This window comes from Alosa alosa, chromosome 12 (genome assembly GCF_017589495.1).
Source record: "Alosa alosa isolate M-15738 ecotype Scorff River chromosome 12, AALO_Geno_1.1, whole genome shotgun sequence".
NCBI lineage: Eukaryota > Metazoa > Chordata > Actinopteri > Clupeiformes > Clupeidae > Alosa > Alosa alosa.
Window position 1 is genome coordinate 5019833 of NC_063200.1, and position 19626 is coordinate 5039458.

Here is a 19626-nt window from a genome sequence, read left to right on the forward strand (position 1 = left end):
TGCTGTTTATTAATTGGTGCATGTGTGCAAATAGCCTGTTCTTTTCTGGGGCTGGGTGTTGAGTATGATGGGTAAAAGCTCCTGGCCATTGATATAGGCAAGGAAAAAGTAATGCAGTAGTTTTTTTCCTTCTTCTTTTTTGATTGATGCGCCCAAAGACAAATTGTGTATTATTTTCCTATTGTGCCAAATGCTTGATAAGCAAATATAGGCATAATTATAAACTCGATAGGGATTTGTTGAGACTAGTTGAATGTCAGCAAGGATTCACACCAGACGCACGAAAGGAGGCTATTGGCAGACGTAGAGTGCAGGCTAATGACTGAAAGTCTAATTATTGCACAGTGAACTAACAGCTTAGGTTGTAGGCTATATTATCAGTACAGGCGAGCATCAAACATTGCTATCAAACGGCGTCCCTTGCAGCAGAATGTATCAGTAGGTATCCTTGCCAACCCACAACACGGGTCTGCTGTTTCCAAGGTCCCCGTTGCTATAGACAACATAAAATCGAACGCCAACCAAGGTCAGAGGATTCCTCCAATCACAAGCTCCTGAAGTCATTAAAGGTTTTGAATCTGCCAATCGCGTGCAACAGGCGTTCTGCCTGCCGGAAGAGAAGCTTTACAAGACTTTCTGACCCAGGAGGACATGCTAAAGATAAAATCTTCAATTATTTATATCGAGGTTTTGGCTATCTGGTCATTCTCATGGTAAGGAGAAGCAATATATGATGTTATATGATGTAAATGTAATGTCTTTCCGTATGTCTGCGCTGTGCAGATGATAGCTAACGAATGAGTTTATCAAGCCCCTTAAGTTAGTTTGCCAACAAAGAGAATGACTGACCGATTACATCTTATTTTCTAAAATGGTATATTCGTCAAAAACCTTTCGATTTTCAGATTGGTTTTGTTTCAGTATTAATATACATGTTATTTTTTCTGAAGATATGTGTATCCATGAGCATTTGTTGCGAGTTAGCACGATATAGCTAACATTAGCTAAGAATAGTTTCTGGCAACCAAGCTGTGGAGATCATCTGAGGATGCTGTGGCTTTAGAAAGGATTCAGGTGAGATTCATACAGTTTGTCTATAATTATTCATGGTAAAGGGCGTAGACGTAGCATTGAAGCATCTTGAAACTAACACTATCCATTATGTGACATTGGCTTCCTTATTAGGTTACCTAGTTCTTTGGTTCACAGCTGTGGCGATAATGAGTAGTCACGTGTTGAAATATAACGTGATATGTGTTCTCTCAACTATAAACAAACAACTACACTAACTCTCAGAAAATGCTTACTACCTATTCACAGATAACCGATGTCATTTACACATAGTACCCACCCATGTGAAATTAACATGTTGTACGTTGGTAAATCATAGATAAATGGCCACTGCTTTTAAGCAAATATGACTTAGTTAGAGATATGCAGCATATGTACTATGACTCATACAGAAGTCATACATTCAGTTAAGTTTAAGTTAACTCTAGTGAAAGGTTGATGTACCACAATCATTATTGTTCTTTGCACTTACAGAAAAAAACAATGAGAACAAGCCCCTCTTCACCTCCGTTGCATGTGCATGTGTCAGACAACACACCTGTGCATGTCCATGTGAAGAAGACTCAGAAGACCAGTTCACCCAAGAAGCAGGTATAAGACTGCCTTACTTTTTAAAATGCTGCAGCCATCCTACATCTCTACACCACACTGTACCAGCCTGTATGTCGCACATGGATTAAGCCTGGTACTAGACTGAAAGCTTTTTTAATGGAGATTTCCATTGAAGTTTTCTTTTAGTCGAGGGCTAGGCTTAATCCATGAAGCAGTCTCTACATGTCTAGTAAACAGCTTCCATTTTGAAACTATCCTTGTGTTTGAATGAAATTAATAAGTTTACTTTGGTTTGCTTTGTACCGTAGACAAAGAAAAAGATGGATTCTGATGGTTTGCGTCCAACGGCCAAGGTGAAGACAAGGGTGCCATGGATACCCCCTGGCAAGGCCTCCACTCGAGTGCCCTCGTTCAAGTGGGAGGTGAGAGAAACAATGTTTCCCAGAATGGCATGCGCTTCAGGTTATGTCTTATTGGGGTTTCTGAATGGATGTTCACAGCTTTGGCTGTTACTCATGTGTCATAAACAGGTCCTCCAAAAATGTAGTTATATGGTTATATGTTGGTCAGACATGTTTATTTTGCCCCTCTCAAACGTGATTTGCTACAATAATAAGTAACTGTTTTTTTTTTTTTTTTAACAATAATTAGAGAAGAGTCATTATCGGAAAATAAGTCCCTTCAGGACGAAGCAAGACCCCTCCGCTGGTGTGTTGGGGTCCTGTTCGCCCTGTTCTATAGATTATCCCTGATATATAGATAATTGTTTAAACACTGATCTGAGAACAGCAAAATCTGGTAAGAGTGAAAAGGCAGCTAAAAAAAAAAATTCCCCACCGAAACCTCCTGTTCCTGTGCTTCAGTCTTTTCACCTTTTACTCTTTTTTTCTCTCTGGTCAGGGGCCTACACACCAGCTGGAGATCACCCCTATTGGTGACCGTGAGCCTTCCCCTGCAGCGCTACGCCTGGAGGACCTGTCCACCGACGAGGAGGAGGTTCTGCACGGACGCATCAGCCAGTACGAAAAGAAGATCGATAGCTTGATGACGGAGGTCAGCTCACTCAAGAGTGAGGTGGGTGCCCTTTGGAAATAAGCAGCACGCTAGGCACACCACAGTACAGGTGGAATATAAGCAACAGCCCAAACTAGAGTACATTTGATTTCTAATTGTATTGAATAATTAACCGTGGCCCACAGCAATGTATTTTGAAAAATGAACAAGCATAAGGGTGTGTGCTCTGCTAAGCATATCGAACTCGTTTCCTTTATCCTTTATATGGATTAAGCCTAGTCCTGGACTTAAAGAGAACTTCAATGAAGAACTCTACTGGAAGAAAAGCTTTTAGTCTAGGACTAGTCTTAATTCTATTTATGTGAAACTGGCCCATAGATTTATAATGTAGTTTGACAGATGGTACAGTTCAATAATGGCATATAGCTGTCTTTGCTGGAATGAAGTTCATGAAGTGGAATCGCGCGTGTGTGTGTGTGTGTGTGTGTGTGTGTACACCTAGGTGGAGTTGCGCAGAAAGGAACAGCTCTTAGAACGTCAATCTGAGAGACTCAGTGTTTCCCAGCGGGTTATCGCTGAGCAGGAAGAGGAATTGGCTGAAGTCACCAAAGAGCTGGAGGTCACTGAGTTTGAGAATTCCCGCCTCCGGGAGTCTATGGAGAAGATACTGGAGGAGTCAGACTTTAGCAGGTGTGAAAAACTGCTGATAACTGCTGGCAAGCTAGCCACCCTGCTAGCCTGTAAGCCTATGCTTATTAAAGGCGCAGTCAGCAATCATACGTAGTTTTAAGCCCATAACATTTTTTGTCACGTTCAGCAATCATCTCCTCACAACTCGCAAGCTGCCCATTCTGTGAGCACACTGTAAAAAACCCGGTCTCTGTAGGCAACCCAGGCTCCGGAAGCAGGAAATAATAAAGTGGGGGCAGCATTTCCCCCAAACAAAAACAAAACCCTATGTGGAGTTTCCCTGGGAATACCGAAGGGAGGGGTGAACTACCTCCCTGGGGTTTTTCGTTTAGTTCTTGGTTAAATATAATGTATAGTGCAGGGCGATATGTAGCAAAAAAAGGTGTTTGGAACATTTCATATAGATTTTTGCAAATTATGTTTTTTCACTTCTTCAGACCCTATAGTTTGCAAAACTACCTGTTTCCAATTTTTTCCCGGACTGCACAGGTCCAAAATCCAAGATGGCGGATATATCACCAAAAATTGCAAATAATCGCCTTTTTAAACATTTTAAATGGATATATGTTAGGTATTATCATTATATACATACATGTTCTAATAAAATTGAATGACTTAGGTAATAAATATGACCATGGGTGACATGAGATGTCATGATTATCAACCAGTGATTGGTGTAACCACCATTATGCTATTTATTGGCATACCCGGAAAAACACATTGACTGATTAAAAGTTTCCTTCACATAACCTAATAATCATTTGAATTAAAGTAATGTTCTGCACTCACCACAATAGATTAGATTAGATTAGATTCAACTTCATTGTCATTGCAGAGTACAAGTATGAAGACAATGAAATGTGGTTTGCGTCTAACCAGAAGTGCAAAAAAAAAGAAAAGTGCAATGTGATATACACAGTATAGACAGATGGTGCAGAGACAGGTCAAGAAATGTGTAGACAGTAGTATACAGTTGATTTATATAAGGTAGAGAGGTTTAGAGTAATATAAATATGTGCAGTGTATGTTAGCAGTTACTTTATGAGCGCAGAATAAATATGGCTCTGTAATGTGAACAATGTATAAACAACATACATTAGAGGGGGGGTCTGCCTCCTTGTTGTCCCTGTCAAGATTGCTATGGTCGTGGACACCTCAACAGGCACAGGCAAGGAGGCATTGGGCTTTGTAGGTTGGTTGTTAACCAGGATGCAGAGCTAGAGTTCAGCTGCAGGAAAGCTTCCTCTGAACCTGCTGTGCGCCTTATGCAAGCATCACTTGCCCTGGATGGCCTCAATGGAGGGAGTGAGGAACCAGTGATCGCGTTGGGCAGTTTTCACCACCTCTACAATGCTTTTCGGTTAGGCCATACCAAACTGTGACACAGTTGGTAAGGATAAACGATGGTGCAGGGGTAGAAGTTCACCATGATCTGAGGGAGGCTGGACCTTCTTTAGCCTCCTCAGATAGAAAGCTTCCTGAAGTCCACAATGAGCTCTTTGGTCTTCAATAATTCTGTTAACAGGACTTGCAGGAAATTGTGGGAACATATGAATTTGTTGATTATATGCAAGCCTAATGCTGCCCACTACAGCTAAGTCTGCCTTCATCCATGAATTGTGACTGGTTTCAGAAACAGCATCATCTGAACAATCTACAGAGAGTAGCTCAGTGCAATTAACACACACATTGGATAGCATCTTAATAGATGGCATGGCTGTTGTGCAGGAGATGGTTGTCAGGAAAAGTGACATAAACTGTTGCTAAGATCTGGCAGAATGCTTCTTTGAAAATGTTGAAAGTGAGGCCGCGAGGCTACAATGACATATAGGCTACTTATTATTTAACAACTATACCATCACAAACTCCATGAAAGACAGGACGAGACAGGTCCATACAATGGGAAAAAGCTCATGATAAGGGAAACAAAATACAAGACTACACCAATCAAAGCCAACCTCGTCCTCTACCTTGCTCATAAAGCTGTTGAACTATGTAAACTGCCAGTCACAGTTCACACACACAAAGGTGGCAGTAGCAGCAAGTCATTTTGGCAAAACCCCACATATCTACACGTCACACAGATGTCTTGGTGCTTGCCCTTCGCAGGGTACCAGACATCAACAAAGACAGTCTCATTATCATGGGCACTGGAGAACGTCGACAAAAGATACATCTCAGCCTAGAAATCTTGACGCACCCTAGCAGCAGCAAATGTAATTTCTAGCCAGGGTAGTCTAGCAACTCTCGGCTTGTGAGGTGGAAAAACCAAACTTCGTCCAGCCAATCACATGCGTTATGTAGAGTCGGTGGACCTATCGTGTATCCTATTGTATCCTGTCAGGAAATTGATGGACAACCGTTTGTCCCGCCATTTACTGTTTATCCCGTGGGAAAGGAAAGGTTTCTGTTTCAAGTCAAACAAGTCATGATGGTGTCATTAACACACTTTGTAGGCTTGTAGTAGGTCCTCATCCATCTCCAGACGTGTTAGCTGGATGTGAGAAATTTGTGTGTCAGCTCCTCAAAACATGGTTTTCAAACACCTAAAGCCCTTAAGTGGAACTCGGGAACAAGGGAAATCCCATCCCTATGATTGTCCATCGCCTATTGCTGTCCCCATGCTCGGATTCCTGCCCGCGCAGCCTAGAGACCCACTACTTGCCCGATGACAACTCCTAATCCCTATGGACAATTCATCCCCTACACTGGACTATTTGAACTTAACACTAAATAGGATTCATGCATCATCATACTGGTTATGTAACCATCTAACCACTTTGTAACATATACCTCAGGTGGCTCTAAATACCATGTTCTATTCTCTGTATATAGACCTTACTGTCCTGTAACTGACCCCAGGCAGATGGGTCAGGCCCTTGAGTCGTGGATCTGCTTAGGGTTTCATCCGATATGTTTCTCCAATTCTTTTTTCAGTTTTTCCTCGCCCCTGTTACTCATTGGCTCTGTCTGAATGTTTAACACTCTGTAAAGCGCCAGGAGACATGGGTAATGTTTTGACGCTCTATAAGTGAAATTAAGTTGAAATTGAAATTCTGAGAGCACACAGGCAAGCAAATGTTTGGGCACAAGATACAGTGCCTGCTCCAAAGATTCTTGACTCACTATCACTGGGATGGAGGCAAATTGTTGATGGGCAATGGGCTCCTGTTCTGTCAAAACTTCCACCAGCACCACATGCTGTTGTGGAGCTTGTGAAGTGCTGTTGTCTTGCCAGCCAATGCAGTAGAAGGTGTTCTTGCAAGAGTAACAACTTACCATTCACACAACTTTGCAGGTGTGAAGGCTCTGAGGAGATGTGCACCAATATTAAAAGGACAGTGACAGTGGTGAGGATAAATACTTGAGTGACAATGTTTGGTTGAACTCTTCAATAATGAAACAAAATGCATGATTTTTTAAATGTTTTTCTATTTTTCCCATTTTTCTCCAAATTTCTTGGCAAATGATGCAATACATCTTTTGTAAATAGTCTGTATCTCACTTGTCTACCTTATTATATGTATATTTATCAAAAAAATTGACCACTTTAAGCCTTTATATTATTTTTCTGCATATATTGTCCACCATCTTGAATTTTGTCACTGAAAATGAAGAAAAAAATTGGAAACAGGTTGTTTTGTATTCAATGGGGTCCTAGCAAGTAAAAAATCACCAGTTGCAAAAATCTATATGAACCGTTCCTAAAATTAAAAAAAAGCAACTGCTAATAAATTTAAATATAAACAAACGTGACTTCCTGTGCAATCGCTGACTGCGCCTTTAACACACATATCGTAGATGTGTTTGTTCTGAAAAGTCAGACATAACTCTAAAGCCTGAAGCCAACTGCTTTTCAAATGTATTTGTTTGCTCTGAATTCTTTTTGTCTGAACAATCTGTATTCAGTTTAGGGTAAACATTAATTTCAATTTAAGTTCAAATATAATTCTAGAGGGAAGAAATTGGTTGTGCGTTTACCTAATTACCACACTGCATATGATGTTGCGTAGTTCCCACTGAATTGACTGGCAGATGTCTTGTGTCGTGCAGGCTGGAGAAGGAGAGCCTGCTGCAGGAGAAGGACCTGCTCCTCAAGAAGCTGCTGGAGGCCGAGCTGGACGGCACAGCGGCATCCAAGCAGGTGTCCGCACTCAGGGAGACGGTCAGCCGCATGTCCCGCAGCACCAGCGTATGTGGGGTTTGTCACACACTCTTCTTGTTGCCTACCAAGCCAGAGGGCTAAACACTGAAAGTAGCAGTCTTGCAGCGATTTCATTTGACATTCATTTCAGTTCAGTCCCACATTTCCATTTTCCTGCTTTATTGTCAATTTTTTCACATGCCCAGACATACAAAGAGATCGAAATTACGTTTCTCACTATCCCACGGTGAAGACAAGACATATTTTACCAATTAAGTCCACAGACAAACATAACATTTAAGTAAACAATAAATGAGTAAATAAGAAGGCACATACAATGAAGAAATAAGAGCAGCAAAATTGGGTTGAAATTGTGCATAGACAGTCAATATAATACTGCAAAGTCAGGCCAATAAATGGCTGAGGTAGTTCTGTTTGACCTAAGTAAGCAAGTGGCATAGTGGTGCAAGTTATGTAAGAGCAGCCAAAGTGTTTTCAGGACAACAGGACAACAACAACAAGTTGCAAAGTGTGCAAGTGCACAAGTGTACAAGTGGAGTAGTGCAACGCAGCCATTGTGGGTCCAAAGTCCAGGATGTTATGTAGCTTAGGGTGGAGGGGGGAGAGGGGGGAGAGAGTTCAGCATCCTAACAGCCTGGTGTATGAAGCTGTTGGTGAGTCTGGTGGTTCGGGAGCGCAGGCTTCTGTACCTCTTCCCAGAGGGCAGTAGATCAAACAAATTGTGTGCGGGGTGACTTGCATCACTCATAATTGTGGTCGCCTTGCGGGTGAGGTGGGTGGTGTAAATGTCCTTCAGGGAGGGGAGTGAAGCACCAATAATCCTTCCATCTGTGTTCACTATGCGCTGCAGGGCTTTCCTGTTGTATTCAGTGCAGCTTCCGCCCCACACAGCGATACAGCTGGAGAGGATGCTCTCAATGGTGCCTCGGTAGAATGTGGTCTTGATGCCTTGATTTGAGCAGTGCTTGTTGATGGATAATCAGAGATGTCTTAAATAATTTCAGACGACCTGTTAACATTCCTGCTTTGAATTTACTATCTCTAAAATATGTTGTGTTATTCAAATTATAATGAATCTAAGTTGTAAATGTTGTTAATGGTATTGATATAAGGGAGTAATTGTAATGTTTCTTGGTCTCTCATCAGGATAAGAGGCTGTCAGGGTCTGACTCCTCACTCCTGGCTAAGCAGAAGGATCTGCTCCTGCAGAAGCTGGAGACGTTTGAAGGCACCAACCGGACACTTCGCCACCTCCTGAGGGAGCAGCATGGGCGCGAGGTACTCGTCCAACCAGTAGAGGGCAGACTGTCTTAAATACTAAGTAGCAGGTTGATCAGATCTCAATGGCAATAAAAGTGATGGATTTGTGTGTATTTTTATGAAAACAGATAGACTCACTACGTTTAATGGAACAAAAAGATTCTTTACTGAAGAAGCTAACAGACATAGAGGCAGAAAATGCGGTAAGTCTTGTCATATATAAATGTTTCTTTACAGAGACCGGTCTCCCTAAGGTGATTTTTAATCCATATTGCTTGTCACTCCGTAGCAACTTCGAGTTAAACTTCAGGACAAAGAAAAGGAACTGGAACAACTCGCATCACTCTTGGAAAATGAGAAGGTAAACAACTCGGCCTAATGAAATCGATATTTGAAGCCTGCACTGTAGACCATGGTTGTTGGAATTTGAGGGTAAGGTGTTAGACTTTCACAGGATTTGAAGGATGTAAATACTAACCTCTCTGACACCACTTGTGTTTTTAACAGGAGAATGCCAAAACCACAAGTGAGTTGTCTAAAGTCCTGGAGTCCACACGGGCACACCTGCAGGGACAATTACGGAGCAAAGAGGCTGATAATAACCGACTGAGTGTACAGATTAAGGTATAAAAAACAATGTGAATATGTCATTATCCTACTTTGTATAGTAAATTGTAAAATGGTTAAAAAGTCAAACATTACTGTAAGATTGTTACACAAAGTAGGAGTGTTGTCACAAAATCAGGGTGAAGGTATAGAGACTGCTGTGATAGACCAACGCCTGATATAAGAATATTGGTATGGCCTCAAAGATAAAGCTTAATGGATGCCTTAATGTATGATGTGTTTGTTATGATAAGTAAGACATAAGCCTAAAGTAGACCAACCAAAGTAGAGATAAAGCTTAATGGATGCCTTAATGTATGAATAGATGGATAGAGGTGGATAGATAATGGTAATGTTTGTAATCTTTCTGTGTCTAAAGATGGTATTAGATGCTTTTGAATAAATATATAAATGACTTTGATAAATAACTGGTATGTACAAAAAAAACCTAATGTTTCCATGCAACTCTTATTGAAATACTTGCATTTAAACAACGTTTGTTTATTTTCTGTCTTCTTTGCTAATTGGTTCAGAACCTGGAGCGGACAGCCAGTCAGCAGCAGGGCGAGATGGACCACCTGCAGGCGCAGCTGCGCGGCCTGAGGGAGCGGGCCGATGACGACAAGGAGGCCCTGAAGCGGGCCACACGGGCGCAGAAGCACCGGGCAGAGCGCAGCGAGGACGCCGCCGGACAGCTGGGTGCCAAGCTGATGGAGATAGTGAGTCAGCAGAGCCGAGCAGAGCAGGGGACGATGGGGGGGGAAGTGGGAGGGGTGGAGGGTTCCAGAATGTATTGTCCTCTGCTGACGGATTGACCACAGACTGCAGCACGGGCTGAGGAATTTGTTGAGCTCAGGCAGATTGAGATTGTTAGTGTTGAGATAACAGGCCTTTGAATGAATTGGCAAAATTAAGGATTAAGTGTTCCATGATATTACTGGACCTGCCCCACAGCTTTTCTCCTATCCTATATATTAGGACCTTGGACTGACCCACACACATTCAAAGATTAACAGAATTATCAGCCTTATTCCAGCCTTTATGATTTCCATGGAGTTGAACTCTGTTATCCCAAATCTCACATATCCCTTGTATCTTCATTTGTCTATATTAAGACATTTGGTAAGATAAGATGAGGTATAATAAGACTATTGGTATTCTATGACCATATTATAAAACATAAGTAAGCAATCTTTGTGGACTGGATCATTGAATGAGCTGGGTCATGTTGTTGGATGGCTCTCCTCAGGAGGCTCAGCTGGCTGATGCCGTGTCTGCGGCTGAGAACTGGAGCAACCGCCACGCCAAGGAGGTGAAGGTCAAGAGCCAGATGGAGACCGAGATCTCCGTCCTAAACCGGTGAGAAGCAGGCCGTCACCACACGACATGAAATCCTTTTCACCATCAGGGCACTTCCTTTCTTCTCCAACTCGATGTTGATTTAGTTTGTTCAAAGCCCATAATGTTTATCTGCAATCGCTTATTGTGCATACTTCAGAATATTCCTTTAACATGGAAGATATTGCATTGGTTTAAATGGTCAGTGCAGGTCCTCATCACTGACCCTCATTACTTTTCCTCCAGGCGAATAACAGATCTCACAGAGCAGCTGCAGCATGTGGAGGAGAAGTCGCGAGCGGAGAGGGAAGGGCTTCTGGACCGTCTTCATGGGCTCACCACAGATGGCACTTCCGCCAGACTGGAGAACCAGAGTCTGAAGGTGAGGGATCCCCTTTCCTATCTCTGCACACTTACTTTTTTATTTTACAAGTGTTTTTAATACTTCTTGGAAGTCTTTTCCCCCCGCATATATCTAGATATGACAGTTGAGATTGATTGGGAGGAAGTTGGAGAGATGGGGTGGGATTGGGAAATGACCGCGGGTTGGACTTGGGTGGTACACATCTCTCCCATTAGATACTTTTCTTTCTATTCATTTAAAAAAATTACAGATTGGATGTAACATCATCTGACATGTAAAAAACCTATATTTTCCATACTTGATCAGTGTGTGTATGTCTCCTCGGCACCAGGCCACTCTGAACACGCTGGAGGAGAAGCTGTCGCTGTCCCAATCTGAGGTGCAGCAGGTGAAGAGCTCTGTGAAGCAGTACGAGAGTCTGGTGGACAGCTACAAGACCCAGGTATCACACATCCCTCCCCCTCAAACGACCCCTCCCCTCATTCTGCCCATATGTGAATTAGACTGTCTTTGGAGGTAATTCAAAGCCATCAAGGCCAATCTGTGGCTTTGGTGAGATTCATGTCAAGGTGAGAACAGTGACATTTAGCAGCAAAGACAGACAATGTGTCATTAACAGATATTTAGGGATGAATGCACAGCCAGAATCTTCTTCAGGACTTATTTGCATTTGCTGCTTCAGACGTGAAAGTTATGTAAACTACACTGGACTGATCTCAGGTTTACTGAGTTATGTAAACTACACTGGACTGATCTCAGGTTTACTGAGTTATGTAAACTACACTGGACTGATCTCAGGTTTACTGAGTTATGTAAAATACACTGGACTGATCTCAGGTTTACTACACTGGACTGATCTCGGTTAAGTTCTGTACCAGTAAAACCATGAGTGAAATCAACTGTGGTCAGAATTCAGTTATGGATGTAACACATGCTTTTAGTGACTGTAGAATAGCTCATGTATGTATCTTGATTCAGTGGGAAGCCTAAGGGAAGGCACAGACCTCTAGGAACATGAACCGAACGGAACACAACAGAACCGAGCGCATGTTCCTGTGTCTCTCCACTCCCAGCTGCAGAAGGCCCGGGCGGAGGCGGACGACTACAGCCTGCGCCTGGAGAAGGCGGAGCGGGAAGCGCGGGCGGTGCGCGAGGAGCTGGACCGGGAGATCGAGCAGGTGAAGAAGGGCCTGCTGGAGCGCCTGGCGGAGCTGGAGCCACTACCCGAGGCCCTGAGGCGCTCGGAGCTGCAGCTGCAGGAGGCCCAGGACCACGAGAGGGCCCAGGACAGGAAGACCAGCGAGCTGACCAACGCCCTCGCAGAGCTGCGCATGAAGGTAGGGATTAGGGTGTGAGAAGACTGAGTGAGCGAGTGTCTGCTAGTGTGGGTGGCTATTGCAGTATTAGGAGTATGTGTATAAATCAAGTGTTTCTGTCAAATAGTTTGCTTATCTAAACATGTTGTTTTAACATTTATGCCAAATGGCTACATTGTTAAAGTGAAAATGTTTATATTCATCCATAATGCATTATGATTTGATTTTTTTTTTTTTAAGATCACTCATACATGTACCATCATATTAACTCACCACTATAACCAGTACTGATTAGATTAAAACAAAAATGGTGTCTCTGTCCTTAATCAAAGTGGATCTTGTGTCCACTTATTTCATGAATACCTGAAGTCTCATCTACTCCCAGCTATCCTTCCCAAATGTCTTATAAGATTACACCAGCTGTTCAAACATCAAATAAATGTCTGCATGTACTCTCTGAGTTGGAGCACAAAATGACCGCTGTGCTCAGACTGGTGTTTGTGTTGTGCAGCTGGAGCAGCAGGCCAGTCAGCTGGACATGGTGCGGCACAAGAACATGGTGCTGCTGGAGGAGAACAAACAGCTGCAGCACAGGGTGGAAGCCCTGGACCGGTCAGTCAGTCAGTCACCGCTACACCCATCACACACCCCACCTTCACATGGACTTTATGCAAGAGCCAGAATCATATTACCCTGACCTCATAGGAGAAAACCAGATGTTTGAGTTTGTGCTCAGGGTGTGGGTTTCATTCTGTGTTTCAATAGCTTGCATCATTGGTTTATGTCATTAGTTTCATCTGTTAGCCTCCACCATAGAAATGAGATATTTTGAGCAGATTGCAATCTAATTACAATCAGATTACAGATTGTAAAAGGATTATATTACACTAACAAGTGAATTGCATCATTATTTTGAGAGCCATTTGCATGGAGACTGTGCTTGTCTTCTGTTACATTAAAATTCTCTACTCTTTTGTCCACAGCAAGCTTGAGGAGTCCCTAGCCCAGAACCGGGAGCTGATGCAAGTGATCTCCAAGCGGGAGGAGACCATCCATACCAATCAGGTCCGTTTGGAAGAGAAGTCCAGGGAATGCACTGTCCTGACCCGCCAGTTAGAGGAAGCCCTAGAGGACGCTCGGAAGCAGGTACGTATGCACCTCATGTGTGGGGGATGGGATACTCTCAGAGGGGCTAGTTTTCTTGTGGATGGTGGGGGTTTGCCTCTATTCACTTTATCTACACTTTAAAATATCTGTCTGTTTCCTTTGTCTGTCACAATAGAAATATATATTTAATATGAATGAACTCAATCTAATATGAATAATAATATGATAAACACATTTCACACATCACATTGTTCTTGCTGCAGTCATTCTCAGTTTTCTCTGACCTGAGCAGCTGTAGACATACCTCAGCAATAGAGGAACACTTTACAGAGTTTGCTCCAATGAATGCTTCTGTTCTCTTCTGAATGGTGACTAGGTAACCCAGACCAGAGAGCGGGCTGTGTCTAAAGAGAGGTCAACCCAGTCCAAGGTTCTGGACCTGGAGACCCAGCTGAGCAGAACTACCACGGAGCTGAGTCAGCTTCGGCGGACCAAAGAGGAGGTGGGAGATTAATCACCCATCACAAAACTGCTGTGTCATTGTTGCATTCGTTTTTTGTTGCTACAACATTTCATAAGAAGATGCACCACATCGTTTCACATGATTTAGTCGACTAACGAGTTGTATGTTAAGCAGTTGTGACTGACTTATTTTATGTCAGTGTGAAGACAGTTTTGGATCTAATTACTCTGTTTTCTCCTGTTTGCTGTGTCTCACAGGCTGAGAGGCGATACCAGAGCAGGCTCCAGGATGTGAAGGATCGTCTGGAGCAGTCAGACAGCACTAATCGCAGCCTGCAAAATTACGTTCAGTTTCTAAAAGCCTCTTACGCCAGTGTGTTTGGTGACTCAGCACTCACTAGCTCATTCCGCCCTCCCTCCCCTCTCTGAGAAAGATGTCTGGGGATGGGGTACTCAGACACTTACAGTTTACCATAATGCATAAAATGCAAACAGACACGTCCCAGGGCATGTCCTGGGTACGAATGCCTCCAGGACGTTTTTGAGATTCAGGTTCCTTGTGTCAACTAAAACTTTGTTTACTAGATGTGCTAACCCAAAGGTTTATATGATAACCTTATTCACATATCTTCTTGAAGCAAGAGTGGGTCGATTTTGGGGCTGTGGCCAAGTCATATCTCTGTACTTTCTTCATGAATGACTATATTAATGGCAACATTTAAGAAAATGAGGGTGCTATTTGAAATGCAAACTTGAAACATTTCGGTTTGATCTCTGAACCATGGGTGTCTTGTTTGGTCTCGGACCCCCTGAGTCCAGTGTGCTGTACTTGTAGTTCCTTCCTGTGAACTACATCAGTTGAAACAAGTCCATTCTGTATTGGTTTTACATGTGTTACTCATATAATCTGTTATAGTTGCCTACAACTTGTATTGTGCCCATATATACCACTCATTTCTCTATAAGTAAATACTACACATTCTATATACTCCTAACAGTATTTCACAAGCTCAGTTATAACCTTGTGATTTTAGCATTACCTTTGTCATTATGCTATTCAATTCTTTAGTGCCTCTGCTGAAGAATTCCTTCATGGGTGCTACCTGTTTTTATATATTATATATATGTGTGTGTGTGTGTGTGTGATACAAACAAACCTAACACATCAGTCAACCTTTCCATGTTTAAGTATGTCTGCACCTTTGCTGTCATTAGTTTGTTTTTTGTCTAATTGTCCATGATGTAAATTGTGAATAATTTATCTCCAGATGATATAACAGTCTGTGAAAATAATGCAATAGCAAATTGTATTTTTATGATAAAAGTATAGTATGATAAATGTTTTATAAGAGTGTATAGATTTTTATTGAAATGTAATAAACATGTAAAAAGGCATTTATGGTGTTTTTGTTGAAATGATTTGCATTTTGAAATACAAAAACTAAGAGGTTATTCTTGTCTTAAAAATAGTTAGTTTGACCAAAAGATTCCAAAGGCAGGAGCAGGAGGTTATTCTGCAGAATAATCTTGTCTGCATTAACTTCACAAGTAAAACAACAATTGTTGGTAAAAGGGCAGATGTATTATTTAATACAAAATGGCATATATGACATGTTAAACATGCTAGTTGAATGACGGAAAAACATTCAAGGGCTGGTATATTTCAAATATATCTAGCTGAACAAGAACAAACAGGGCTATATGGAAAACATTGACCAGTCACCAATTACTATTAAGATGAAATGAAAAACAGTAAGCATAGTGGAGAATGAGTCATCACAACAGTTTGGGTGGGATATCGTAGATCTTTCGGATGTGTAAAATGTGTGCTTTATAAACGAGAGCCTTTCTTTGGTATTGTTTTGCCTTTTGTTGCTCTTCCTTAAGTCTTTTTCTGCAGTGCTGCAATTCTCTTTGCGTCTTCTCCAATTGATCTTCTAGCCTTTTGTGAGATTGTGTAGCAATCCCAAAACTTTCCATTGGTCTTGATTCACTTGTCTCTGGGTTTTCCTAAAAAATAATAGATTATTAAGGTGAAGTATATGTTTATGCTATGAAGTGTCTTTTTGTTTGTGTGAAATGCACTTTAACTCAAAACATGCATTACCTGTGAAAATTCTTCAGCTGCTAAACCTGTTGGAGCTGTTTGTAATGTAGCCTTCTCAAAACACTTTTGGGTGGAATGAATGGCATTCTCCTCTGGCATGTGTGTAATTTCTTTATCTGTATCGTCATTCCATTCTCTGAGACATTCAAGTTCTTTGTGAGAAAGTCTGTATAGGAAAAATAAACATTGTTTTTGGTTACCTATTTTGATCAGAAAATCATGATCATAGCTTATGGCCAATATGCAACTGCCCTTTTTGAATGAATTTAAACTACTTACCCCTGGCAGGTTACTCTGTCGTGCCTATCATTTCTGTCCTCATATGAGACACTGTAGGAGTCGCTTCCTGACATCTTTCCCTCTGGATTTTTCGTTATAATATGCAGGTTAAGGGGTCTATATATACACCATACACCCTCTCAGGTGTGCTGGCAGCCCATTGGCTGACCTTAATGGATGATTGTGGAATGTTTCTGAATACTTAATGTATTCAGTGGAATGTTAACACTTCATTGGTTGAGTATGTGTGAAAATTACCATCATGGATTGTCCTGCTAGATGGGTGTCAGTGTCAGTATCAGTATCAGTGCTTCAAGACAAAGGCATGATTAGGCTAGGTGGTGGGCCTAAAAGAAACATGGGGGGCAACAAAGGGAGCAGCATTTTATGATATGCCTCTCAAAGTTCATTTCCAACATAACATTCCATGATTTAACCTACATATTATGATGTCTGTGATGATAGGGCAACTATGGCTATCTGAAAATATAATTGCAGACAGCAAAATTCAGACTAGTGTAGAGCTTAGAGAGATGGATGTAGGCCTAGGCTAGTGAGCACATTCCTGGACAAATCCAATACCACCCCAAATTAAATGAACTATGTTGAGATGTTGAGACTCTGGCCAAACTTTTCACATAACACGAGCAATGTTATATCTATCTTTTTAATGTATGGATGTTTAAATGAAAGTAGGTTAATGCCTAGCTTATAACAAGTTCATTAGACTCTATAGGGACCTTTGTTATGTAGGCAAAATGTATGAGCAATCACATTCCATTAATGAACAATCATATTAACATTAAGGTTATGGTTGTGTTCATTAGTGACATAGTCACCAACCATAATAATTAGACTGATGAATTGATGTGAATGGTTTCCGTCGGATGTGAACTCGGTTTATTCCGTATATTTTCGTCAAACGCTCGGTGTGTTGCTGCGGCGTATGATGTCACTCCCTCGCGAAGAGTATTATATTGCTCCCCCGCCACTACCAGCTATTTCATTCGGGGAGGTTGCCACCCGTTTCGATCCAGTCCTCGTAAGCAGAGAAAACTACACTGAAGAGGTATGATTGCATTGATATTTTAACATATTAATACTTTTAGAGAACCCATAACAACACCTGCATGTTTGAACATTGTGTCGTTTTTACAGCTTTTAAGTGATTGTGCTTAAGAGTTTTGCTAGCAAGCTTGAGAGACCGTGCTACCAGCTACCTGCCTACCAAACTAGCTGTCATGCTATCGCAAGCTCTGAAGAGAGGTTAATATATAACCTAAAGGCAAAGATAAACCTATTCAAAGGTTTATCTCACAAAAATGTGTGCAACGTTTGTTTTCATATGACAATTTTCAATATAACGTTAATGTATCTGCAAAACGCATGTTTCTGGAATCGGTTACTGTTAGCTGGAGTATTTCTTCCACTTGTCCCATAAAAAGCACTCGCCCAGTAACGTTAACGTGAAGTAGGGTAGTAGCAGGCGGATACATTGGTGGTTAGCTATGGGTTAGTTCGTTATGTTTAACAACAGTTTTGGCGTTCTGGTGTATATTATTGTTGTGGGCAATTAATGAATGCATGGGCAATTTGTTTAGGTGCTAAGTACCCGGTATAGCTGTCATTGTAACTTCCCAAGAAAATGTGTTGTCCAGGGCGTTCACGTTAGCTTGGCTAGTGTGTTAGATAGAACGTTAGCTTGGTGCTAGCGGTTGAACTGGATTAACTGAAAATGTCCAGTTCGAAATACGTGTCATTTGTCTGAAATGTCTGTTGCCACATGTTCTTGTGTAAATCGAAGATTTTATGAGAAACTTCCTAATTTTTGTTGTTATCAAGGTGCAGCAATCCTCTGCTGAAGCTAGCTAATGTTAGACATTTCGAATGTGGAGGACCCACCCAGCGCCAGACGAACTGGAATGTCATTGAACAAATGGAATCAGGCGAAAGGCAGTCTGTTGTATGCAAGCGTTATTTTATATGATTGCATCTTAACGAACAAATCAGAGGAAATGCACTGTGTTTAACTAGCCAATGCAATTCCGATATAATGTCTTTTTTCGTATTACAGTAAATTAGTCAGCGACCAGCGTATTGTTTTGTTTAGTCAGCGTTGCTACAATGGCGAACCTCGCGGATCAATTTGACGTCCAGTCTGCTTTACAGGAGTGCCTGGTCATATTGACCGTGCGTTTCGCCCGCAAAGAGGCTTAAACACTTCCATTTGTCGACTTTTAGAATGTCGTTCAGATTACCATGAGCCTAGTACCCAGATCATTTTAATAGGGCACATCCATCCCAAGCGTGTCCCCTTTCAGTGAAAAAGACGGATTGGTAATGTTGACATTTCTTTGTGTAGTCGTAAATGCATAGCACCAGCGGAGCTATCACCGTGATCAAATCACAATAGTTTGTAATCATCGTTTAAACTCTTTTTATTCTGCCAAAGCACACATTTCTATGATCTCAGCGAGAGGTCTGTCAGCTGGAAAGTTCTAGTTTTTGTGCACAGTCATTAGTATTCACACTTACTCCTTTGGGCCTTACTGTAGGCTGCCTAGGATGTGAGAACAGATGCTCTGACATTTAGTTTTCAGACAAGGAATCCGTGGTGGGCCCTTCCTCTGACGCTGTAATCATCATTCTGTTGATAATCAAATCACGGGGCTATTCTAGGCCTTGGGCCTCTCTGCAGAATTAGTTTTGGTGTTATGGATCCTGTCCTCTGTCCTCTATGACGCATCTGTTATTTAGCATCACTCTGAGAAGCTAGACAGAATATTACACACTATGCTTTTAGTAACCTTTACAATGTCCTGACAAACTTCTTTTTGAACATACCATTAAAAAATACCCTCTAACCTGTCATGCTGTTATCTCTCCACTGTGGTTGACTGAACACACTGTTGTGGCAGTGAGGAACAGAAACTTGGGTGTGCTCCTTCAGCTGTACGAATGATGCATTCAGGCACATCAGAAGGGGTCCTCGTTATGTCTTACTTTTTACTGTCAGCAATTTAGTATGTCATACCAATGCGCAACGATATCAAGGCCAACTTGCATAGATGTTATGCGAGTCTCTAAGTGTAGGCCTCATTATTGTCTTGTGCTATCAGGAAAAGTTTAGTCAAACACTTTTTGTTTATACTGGTTTCAATCATAAAACTATATGGACACGTTTGTTTTGTCAGTCATCATGAGTGAAGTGTATTGGTTATAAGCATTCCCCGAAATCCAGCCAGTGAGATGATCACATTTGAATAGATTGTGTTGCCTAGTTACTTCACAGCCT

General features: G+C 41.7%; 2 protein-coding genes across 4 annotated transcripts in view; both read left to right on the forward strand.

The window, feature by feature from the left end:
* The first annotated feature begins 617 nt into the window (after positions 1-617).
* On the forward strand, positions 618-15291 carry odf2a (outer dense fiber of sperm tails 2a). 3 transcript variants are annotated; one of them, XM_048259757.1, is made up of 20 exons: positions 618-713; positions 951-1074; positions 1546-1662; positions 1932-2045; positions 2524-2697; positions 3140-3327; positions 7381-7528; positions 8639-8770; positions 8881-8955; positions 9042-9113; positions 9260-9376; positions 9892-10077; positions 10608-10717; positions 10943-11078; positions 11392-11502; positions 12134-12397; positions 12888-12988; positions 13360-13522; positions 13860-13985; positions 14204-15291. In XM_048259757.1, the coding sequence occupies exons 3-20, from the start codon at positions 1555-1557 to the stop codon at positions 14372-14374; spliced, it is 2496 nt and encodes an 831-aa protein (XP_048115714.1). In that variant the 5' UTR covers positions 618-713; positions 951-1074; positions 1546-1554; the 3' UTR covers positions 14375-15291. The 3 variants fall into 3 exon arrangements, with proteins under 3 accessions (XP_048115714.1, XP_048115712.1, XP_048115713.1); XM_048259755.1 differs by lacking the exon at positions 951-1074; XM_048259756.1 differs by lacking the exon at positions 951-1074 and having other exon boundaries at positions 7381-7519.
* Positions 15292-17285: 1994 nt separating this feature from the next.
* Positions 17286-19626, forward strand: part of sptan1 (spectrin alpha, non-erythrocytic 1) — a 36505-nt gene continuing 34164 nt past the window's right edge. The window contains exon 1 of the mRNA XM_048258486.1: positions 17286-17400. The gene's annotated coding sequence lies outside the window, so the exon portion shown is untranslated. The remainder of the gene's footprint in view (positions 17401-19626) is intronic.

What these genes read in the sequence shown, in the direction of transcription:
- odf2a (XM_048259755.1), top strand. An exon ending in CACTCTTGGAAAATGAGAAG is followed by an intron (nt 9,114 to 9,259) that starts GTAAACAACTCG and finishes TGTTTTTAACAG; the next exon opens with GAGAATGCCAAAACCACAAG. An exon ending in AGGGTGGAAGCCCTGGACCG is followed by an intron (nt 12,989 to 13,359) that starts GTCAGTCAGTCA and finishes TTTTGTCCACAG; the next exon opens with CAAGCTTGAGGAGTCCCTAG.